We start from the raw sequence: 10042 nt of genomic DNA, 5'->3' as shown, positions 1-10042 counted from the left end.
CCAGCACCTAAAAAAAAACACCATGCCTTATTTGGACAAAACATTTTTTTGACTGTGTATTTGGTCAGGAAAGACTGAATCCAAAAAAATTACTTATAAGATATTGTAAACAATTCAATGGAATGAATACATAATTATAGCTCACAATGAAAATAAATTAGGTGTGAATAACTCACCATTTCAGTGATAATAATTGGCCAAAGTGAGGTCAGTTGAAGTGGAGACATTCTAAGTATTAATACACGGAAACAGAGAAATACTTGTGACATAACAGATGGCACTTGAGGTGTTCTTAGACATTCAGCAAGACGCTCTATACATCAAAACAAAAAATATAATGTACCATTGTTCTACAAAGAGTTTTCTGCAGATCAACTTTATTTACTTACCTGACAAACTCTAGTTATCAAAGAAAATTATTTCTTTATATAAATTACAAATTGAATTAACACAATTTTTATCAATTTAAAATTTCCATTTACATGCTAAATAAAAACAAAAAAATAAACAACAGCAACAAACAAATAATGGAACAAGAAAGTAGAATTACCTTGAATATCTGGCATGTTTCTTTGATACTGGTCTGATTCACTACTTAAAATGGTAAAAGATAACCGCTTCAGCATCTGGGCACGTAACTCAAATTCTTGTTCCTTGCTACTGAAGAGATTCAGGGAACCAGACTGTGTTATGGCAACACGGGCTACAAAATAAAGAAATGACAATCAGTAAGAACAGCTTTCTTCCCAATCACATGGTTCTGGGTCCAGTCCCACTGTGTGTAGCTTGGGCAAGTGTCTTTTACTATAGCCTCAGGCCGACCAAAGCCTTGTGAATGGATTTCATCATCATCATCATCATCGTTTAACGTCCGCTTTCCATGCTAGCATGGGTTGGACGATTTGACTGAGGACTGGTGGACCAGGTGGCTACACCAGGCTCCAATCTCATTTGGCAGAATTTCTACAGCTGAATGCCCTTCCTAATGCCAACCACTCCGAGAGTGTAATGGGTGCTTTTACGTGCCACCGGCACGAAGGCCAGTCAGGCGGTACTGGCAACGGCCACGCTCAGAATGGTGTATTTTACGTGCCACCTGCACAGGAGCCAGTCCAGCGGGACTGGCAATGATCTCACTCGAATGACTTCACGTGCCAGGAATGCGAAGCTGCGGCACAAGTGCCAGGAAGGCGTCTCTGGTAACGATCACGCTCGAACGGTGGTGCCATCACGATTCCACTTTTTGGTAGATGGAAACTGAAAGAAGCCTGTCATATATATATATATGTGTGTGTGTTTCCCATCACCACTTGACAACCGGTGTTGGCGTGTTTATGTCCCCATAACTCAGCAGTTGTTCTGGGGTCAATTTGTTCGACTAAAACCCTTCAAGTCCATGCTCCAGCATGGCCGCAGTCAAATGGCTGAAACAAGTAAAAGAATAAAAGAAAGACAAGTCACATTAACATGATTTCGTTGAAAGAATACCTGTCCATCATCATAACAGTTTCTCCATGATGGCATTGGTTGGAAAGGTCTGTTACATAGAAATAAACATTTGACCCAGAATTGCAACATTGGGAGTTTTGCTGCCTTCATCAGTGGGTGACCCCTAATAGTCCTTGTGTGGAAGGTCTGTTACATAGAAACAAACATTCGACCCAGAATTGCAACATTGGGAGTTTTGTTGCCTACATCAGTGGGTGGCCCCAAGTAGTCCTTCTGTGACAGTAGAAGAGGCTGGAACGCATACAGCACTACTTCACTGCCTAATACATGGACTGCTAGATTCAGAGAGAGAGAGAGAGAGAGAGAGAGAGAGTACAGAAGCACCCTCAGCACACAAGTGTTTTATTCTAAACGTACTGTCATGTGTCTATGAATCAACATCCTAAAATCTGACCTCCCCATTTCTTCCCAAGTGTTAAGATGTCTGAAATATATAAGAATAGACTTATAGCCAATACTAAAGTAGTAGTCTTTTTAGTGATGATTACCATAAAGTTACATGTGGTTGCCTAGCCTGCCAGTAATAACAGTGAAATCTTACCTATGGCATTCTACTGTCTTACTAAAAAACAAAACCAGGAAGGACACAATGAATAATACAGTATGAGATACAGTCACAGAAGTCTGGTGCTGGCTTTTTCCCGGCTGGCTCCCGTCAAACCATCCCACCCCTGCCAACATGGAAGGTAGGCATTAAATGATGATGATGAGATAGGCATGAAAAAGACTGGGTGATCAGAGAGAGTGCCTATTTTAGGTCTGCTTCACTAGGGGCTAAATGGTAATCGCCACAACAGTATAGAGAAACAGAATAGGTAAGAATTAAAAAAAAAAAAAAAAAAACTTCAGCTTCTCAACAAATATTATCTGTATCATTTCTGCTTATCACAACTAGTGTTCGAATGCTATGGTCTCAAAGGGAAATAACCTCATCTTGAACAAATGTAATCAAGAGAAGAGGAGGTAACAGGTGTTGGGAACAGATAGGCAAGTGGCAATGGTCAGAGATAGAAAATAAAATGAAGTATAATATTGTATTGGTAGATTGGCAAAGTCATGAGTGCATCAGACAAAAAAATCTTTGTATTTAGTTACAATCAATTACATTCTGAGATCAAATCTTGCTGAGGTCAACTTTGCTTTTCAGTCTCCTGGATTAACATAAAGTATTAGTCAAATAGTAGAGTTGATAAACTTGACTATACCTTTTCTCCCAAATGGTGGACTTGTAATTTAGTAGGAAAATATTTATTATATTGTTACTAACACTATAAGTTATCTAAATCCTACTTTTTCAAAAACCTCAATTTGTTATTTAGCTCATCATACATTTTTTTTTTAACATAAAAAAACAGTTTTATGAGGATATATATAATTATAGATTAAAATAAAAACAAGAATATGTGGAACTTTCATGAGACACATATATTACATTATATATATATATATATATATATATATATATATGTTACATTATATATATAGGGAGAATTCACAAAAAAAAACAAAAGACAAAGATAGGTGGTGTAGACAACAAATAGATGTATTAGTTTAACGCTCAGGAAGTGAAAAAGTCTTTAACGTTTTGAGCCTATGCTCTTCCACAGAAAGGAACATGGAAAGAAACAAGGAGCTGTTTTCCAAGCTAGCATGGGCTAGAAGGTCTGAGAGGATCCTACAAGTTACAGGATTGTGTTGAGCTCCAGTGCCTGCTTTGGTATGGTTTCACCAATCATTTTTTACAGTGTATAATTGGGTACTCTTTTATTCATACTAGAGAGGTTGTCAAGTAACTTATCCTCATCATCACCATTTAACATCCATTTTCAATGCTGGAATGGTTTGGATGGCTTGGCAGGGACTGGTAAGATCAGGTACCACACCAGGTTCCATAGTCTGTTTTGGTTTGGTTTCTACAGCTGGATGCCCTTCCTAATGCCAACCAATCCACAAAGAGTACTGGATGATTTTTATGTGGCACCATCACTGAAAACTCAACTGATATGTTCGATGGAATAGACAAACAAATATTAACCAGTTTTTGAGCCATGCCCTCACCAACTTCAGAAGAAGTACTTACTTGCAAGAAATAAATCATCTAAGAACATTACTGTCTTGTTTAATTTAGTAACAGATTTTGATAACATTAAAAAGAAAACTGATGGTTAACAAAATTTCATAAAAAGTGGAAAAGCAATTCAATAATCTGAAGACTTACACATCAAGTCCTTGAAAGTAGTTTTATCATGAGTCATCAGGTTATCAATAACAATGCTCCAGTGACATAAGCACTTCAAATCCATTTGGAAAAAACTAGGGTCCATCAGCAAATCAAAAGCTTCCTTTCGCCAAGCCTTTCGTGTATACTGGTAACCACTAATACTGGATAGAAGCTGGGAAGCTGCTCTGAAGCTGGGTATATTGTGGCCGCTGTGAATAGAATTATATAAACATGAGTCATTTCAAAATGTAATAATTATTACCTTTCTATAATTATTTTGAAATACACACACACACAGATACTTTAATAAAAAAAAAATTATAAAATAATTAGCAATGCAATAATAAGAATTGTTTTTGATTTATACACAAGGCCAGAAATTATGTGGGGAGGGAATTGACCCCAGTATTTGATTAATACTTTATTTTATTGACCCTGAAAGAATAAAAGATAAAGATGACAGACAGGATTTGAAACCAGAATATATAGAGGTAGAAAAAATACTGCATGGAATTTTGTCTGATATGTTAATGATTCTGCCAGCTTGCTGTCTTTCTACCTTTCATTAAAAAATTTAAGAATTTTATTTAATAATCCTTTCTACTATAGGCACAAGGCTTGAAATTATTTAGGGGAGAGGGTTAGTCAATTACATTGATCCCAGTATTCAACTGGCATTTATTTTATCAATCCTGAAAGGGTGAAAGGCAAAGTCAACCTTGGCAGCATTTGAACTTGGAATGTAAAGCTTGAAGAAATGTACTAGCTTGCCACCTTAATTTTGGTTAATAATAGAAACAGGAAATCTCAGTGGTGACCCTTCTATTACTTTGAAATATTAAACTCTAGAGCTAGCTCCAATCCTTAATAAACTCTTTAATATTTCTCTCTCTTTTCATAGGAATCTATTCCAATCTAGAGACACATAGTATAGAAAGTCCTGTTTTTGAAATGCATATCCCTATGGATCCTGCCATGTACCAATCTATGACTCTTATTTCCAACATCTTAAAAGTGAAGAAGATAGTCATAAACACCGTCTCTTCTATTCCCTTCCCCTCCATGTTCAGTAACTACCAGTACAGTTTCCATAGTACCAGTTCTACTGGAGACTTTCTCCCCTTTGTCATATATCAGTAGTTACTGACTCATTAAAATTTCAGCCCCAGCAATGTTCTTGAATCAACAAAGCCATTGACTATGGTTAGCATGAGAACTTCCTTGATAAGCTGCTAGCCTTTGGGATTCATCATATCTAACTCCCTGAATTGAAATATGTACTGAAATGGTTCCTCTAACCCATGCTATCAACTCTAATGCTTCTCAAGATTTCATTCTGTCTTCTACACACTTCTTTCTATTGATTAACAACCTCTTACTGTCACTTCTAACAACATACATCCTTCACTAGACTGTTGTAATCCTCCACATCTAAATCCGATTTAGCGACCTCTTGACAGACTTGCATTACCTCCAGGAACAAAGATCTACTAAAAAAAAATCACAGCGGACATATGACAGACTAGTTTCTTTCAGCAACACAAAAACAACTGCCAAGTCTCACATGGACAACATGCAACTAAAGACCCCAAAGCAGTTTTAAATGCCAGACCTCACATTTGCAGTGACTTCACATTTATAAGATAAATAAAAATGCTTCTTCCCTGAAGTAAGGTTGCCACTTCAGGAAAATGCTTCAGTTCTGATAAAGTGGGAACTTGAAAAGAAAAAAAATTTAAGAAATTCAGTTACAACTTCTACCTTTCAGACAATGTTTCTTCTCTCAACCACTTCTATACCAACCACCACCACCTCTATCTCTCTAAACTAGTTAACATCATACCACACCATGCTACCTGTATCAAACCTATGGACAGATCTGTCTTTCCTACTCTTGTCCCATTATTTATCACTCAAAAGATCCCACTCAAAATACTTTGCTCAAATATTCCTCCATAAAACTGCAGACTGCTGGAATTCTTCTCAACCTGTACACATTTTTGTGCTAACAACCTTCAGATGTCCAAGCTGGATCTTAGATCTTACTAGTCTAAGAGGGTTAGCAAAAGTTATAAGAACAGGTTCTCTTCAGTGGAAAGTGTGTGTGTGTGTGTGTGCTTTTCTATAAAAGTGAATGATGAATAGTTAAAAGGATAACAAACCTATGATTTCTCAAATATGGGAAGACGTTGTACATAATAGAAGTTAGGAATGAGGCTATTCTTTCCTTCTCATCGCTGCCATAAACAACATCCAAGAGAGGGGCCGTCAGCTGTATAACAAAGGAAATTTTTTTTACATAAATGTGTATGTACGTGTGTATATATATATATATATATATATATACTAGACTACCTGTGACCTGTTGGGTTACTGATGGTTCAGGTTATAAAACAGTGAAGCTGATTTCAACATTGCATTGAAATGAAAGTTAATTTTATGATGATTCAGTTAAATATTTCAGTTTGTCCGTGCCATCATAGGTCTGGTTTACAAGTTCATGTTAAAGGTTTTATTAATTATCCACAGCATCCAATAGAAATAGAACTTCTGGGATAAACTTGAACTCCAGTAACAGCATTTATTTATGGCATATGTGCACAAGGGATTGTTACATAATGTAAAATTAATGGAAACAATCTTCCCATTTCAGGGTTATGTTACTTTCAGAGTATTTTCCCATTATGCACCATTTTGGCTATTTATGAAGGTACCCCAAAAAATGATGTATCTCAGGAATTCGTGGTCCAGTTTACATGACACTTGTTTTATTCAGTTTGTATTTACATTTCAGGCGTACCTTACTTTTAGAGTATTTTCCCATTATACGCCAGTTCGTCTGTATTAATTACAGACAAATATACAAACAACACTAGCATAACTATAGATGTGTACCTCGCACTGATGTTGTTGCCTCATAACTTCCAGAAAAATGGAAACTTTTTAATGAAATTTTCAACAAATACCACTTAGATGCTGGGGATTCAGAGTTTATAGGGATTTATGAAGAAGAATTTTTTCGAAGGGGTAGGGAGAGGAGTTTCGGAAAATTAACATGATCTGACTTCTTTCCCTCATAGCTTTCAGGAAAATGGATATCTTTTAATGAAATTTTATACAAAAACCTTTCAAATGGCATAGATTACAATTGTAAAGAAATTTGTGGGGAAAATGTTTTCTGAGGGGTGGGGATAGGAGTTTCAGATCAGGGAGACCAAATAAGTTGGAACTACTCTATTTTGATGGGGATTTTACCAATTTTTTTTTTACCACTGCCTTTGAAATGATGTGGGTGGGGAACATCTTTTTATGAAAAAAAGTTTTGAAAATATTTTTTGTACAACCCCACCACCTCATCATCCCACTCCGGACCGATTTTGGTCAATTTTTTGGCAACTTGAAAACCATGGAAGGAACCATTTTAGTATAAAAAATATTTTTAAAATTGTTAATATTTTCAGAAGAAAAGTGAATGATTTAAGGGAGATTTGGCAGTTGTTTCTAGCACATCCCAAGACAACCTGCCTTGTTTATTTCTCTGTCTTGAATGTATTGATGTTTTTCAATATTTTTCTCCCTATAAATACATTTATATGCTACAAAAAAAAAAAAATTTGAAAAATTATGATTTTTTGCAACCCCACTCTCTGCCTCCAATTGTTTATAAATTAAAATGCTGGAGAGCCTGAGAAGGTCATTGCTGGTATTTATCCACAGTGGTATGTAAACGATAATTCATTTTAACAGAATACTTGTCTGTTAGAAAATGTTTTTTCTTACATGCATACACAACCTTGCTTGATTGAGATGGGGGTAAAAATATAAATTACAATTTTTTTCTGTTACTATATTCTACAATTGGGCCATGCATGTGCTACTTCAGCACCGTCATTCCATAAAATGTGTTTAATGGTAGAAAAGTATTGAGAAAACATCAATACATGTGAAAGTGAAAATGGAGGGTGGTTTGGGATGTGCTAGAAACAACAATCAAATCTCCCTTGAATCATATGGCTTTTCCTCTGAAAATATTTACATATTTTTTCTTTTTTTTTTTCACCGTAAACGTTCCTCTCTTGGTTTCTAAGTTAAAAAACAATTGGCCTGGAGTGGGATGGTGAAGAATTTCAAAACTTTTTTGTAAAAAGATGCCACTATCATTATGAAGGCTGCGGTGAAATAAATAAAAAATGGGAAAAATCCCCGTTAAAACACAGTAGTTTCAACTTATTTGGTCTTCTTGAACCGAAACTCCTCTCCCCACCCTATCGGAAAAAATTTCCCCCATAAACTTCTTTATAATCTCTACCATTTGAAAGATATTTGTATAAAATTTCATGAAAAGAAATCCATTTTGCTGAAAATTATGAGGGAAAAAAGTCAGATCATGTGAATTTTCCGAAACTCCTCTCCCCACCCCCTCAGAAAATTTTTTCCCCACAAATACCTATATACTCTGAATCCACAGCATCTGAGTGGTATTTGTTGAAAATTTTGTGAAAAAAAGTATCCATTTTTCTGGAAGTCATGAGGTAGCAAAGTCGGTGAGTACACATCTGTAGATATACCAACAAAACTAGCCAGTTGTTCACAGTAAAGGGCAATAACTTCTTAGATTTGGGGAAACAAACCCCCCAAAATCACATATCTCAGGAATCCATGGTCTGATTTACATGAAACTTGTTTTATTCCGTTTGTATTCATATTTCAGGGATACTTTACTTTCAGAATATTTTCCCATTATGCACTGGTTTGGCTGTATTAAATTACAGACAAGATCGCAAGCAAGCAATTACGGACTTTTAGTAGTATATAGATATATATTGTAGTGTAAGAGATGTAACATATTAAAAAAAATATTTTACATAGTTCAAATATTATCTGATACAGAACTCAATGCACTAAGTATTCAACTTTGTTCTGAAGCATATGTACAGTGGTGAATATATTGTCGTCTAAATTAGCAAAAATGAAAATAACATTGACATCTCATTTTAACAGATATATTTACCAAATTACATAAAAGTATCTTGAAATCCTAAAGAGTAAATTTATTCAATAAAATCACCATTGGCTTCAGTCACGGCCTCTAGATAATTTTGGAATCTCCTGCAGTATTCTGAATGGCCTTGTTGGTGAATGCTTTCATAACCCTTGCCTTCAGTTCATCTTTGGTGTGTAACAAGGAATTTTATTGGTCTCTTGCTCAACTGCATCCCACACATAATAATCAAGGGGGTTGCAGCCTGGGGAGTTAGGTGGCCAGATGTTAGGGGTGATGTGGTCGCAGAAATTGTCTGACAACCATGACTGATCTTTCCTGCTTGTGTGGCATGGCACAGAGTCCTGTTTCCAGACATAGGGTCTTCCAGCAGTCACCCTGTTGACCCAGGGCAGCACTACCTCCTTCCTGGTACTTGATGTAGGCATCTGTGTTGAACCTGAGGCTGTGTGAGAAGATGGAGGCATAACGTTGCCACCACTAATGATCACTTCAAACACCATGATGTTGACAGGATGTTTGATTTTTATCACTCTCAGTACATGTTTTGGGAACACAGCAAGCCAACAGTTGCTCTTCACCATCTGTTCTTATTGGAGCTTCCAGTGTGAATGCCAAGCAGTACAGCATGTCATTTCCAAATTTCTGGCAGAGTGAATTGTGCCATGGTGCTTATTTACTCACAGACAGTGCCCAAACAACCCTACTACATTGTGTAATTGACAAAATCAACAATAAACAATGAGCATGCACGAAATTAAAAATATAAAATGGCGACAATTTACCCATCGCACCCTGTATATTGAGTTCTACACCAGGTTATTAGTCTCACAATGACTAAGTGAAATATTAAAATACATACATACATACATATAACCCATGAGAACATGGAAAGCAGATACTTATATTCCAGAGTGAAAAACTAGAGGTAGTCGATAGCTTCCGCTATCTGGGCGACCAAGTTAGTAGTGGGGGTGGGTGCGCTGAAAGTGTAGCTGCTAGAATAAGAATAGCCTGGGCAAAGTTTAGAGAGCTCTTACCCGTGCTAGCGACAAAGGGACACTCACTCAGAGTAAAAGGCAGACTGTATGATGCATGTGTACGAACAGCCATGCTACATGGCAGTGAAACATGGGCTGTAATTGCTGAGGACATACGTAAGCTCGCAAGGAATGAAGCCAGTATGCTCCATTGGATGTGTAATGTCAATGTGAATGTGAATACCCGTCAGAGTGTAAGTATCTTGAGAGAAAAGCTGAACATTAGAAGCATCAGTTGTGGTGTGCAAGAGAGACGATTGCGCTGGTATG

The 10042-nt window shown here is 36.5% G+C and overlaps 1 protein-coding gene across 5 annotated transcripts in view; it reads right to left on the bottom strand.

The window, feature by feature from the left end:
• The window catches only part of LOC106884379 (protein dopey-1), a 136711-nt gene that overhangs the window by 30239 nt on the left and 96430 nt on the right, over positions 1–10042 (bottom strand). For all 5 annotated transcript variants that reach the window (XM_014935736.2, XM_052967989.1, XM_052967997.1 and 2 more), the window contains exons 22-25: positions 5893–6002; positions 3728–3939; positions 551–703; positions 177–313 (exon numbers count right to left, since the gene is read on the bottom strand). In XM_014935736.2, coding sequence (XP_014791222.1) covers positions 177–313; positions 551–703; positions 3728–3939; positions 5893–6002 — 612 coding nt within the window. The remainder of the gene's footprint in view (positions 1–176; positions 314–550; positions 704–3727; positions 3940–5892; positions 6003–10042) is intronic.

Source organism: Octopus bimaculoides, chromosome 1, assembly GCF_001194135.2.
Source record: "Octopus bimaculoides isolate UCB-OBI-ISO-001 chromosome 1, ASM119413v2, whole genome shotgun sequence".
In the NCBI taxonomy this organism is placed as follows: Eukaryota; Metazoa; Mollusca; class Cephalopoda; order Octopoda; family Octopodidae; genus Octopus; species Octopus bimaculoides.
The sequence above is the reverse complement of the archived record's forward strand: the minus strand, read 5'-3'. Positions and strand labels throughout refer to the sequence as shown.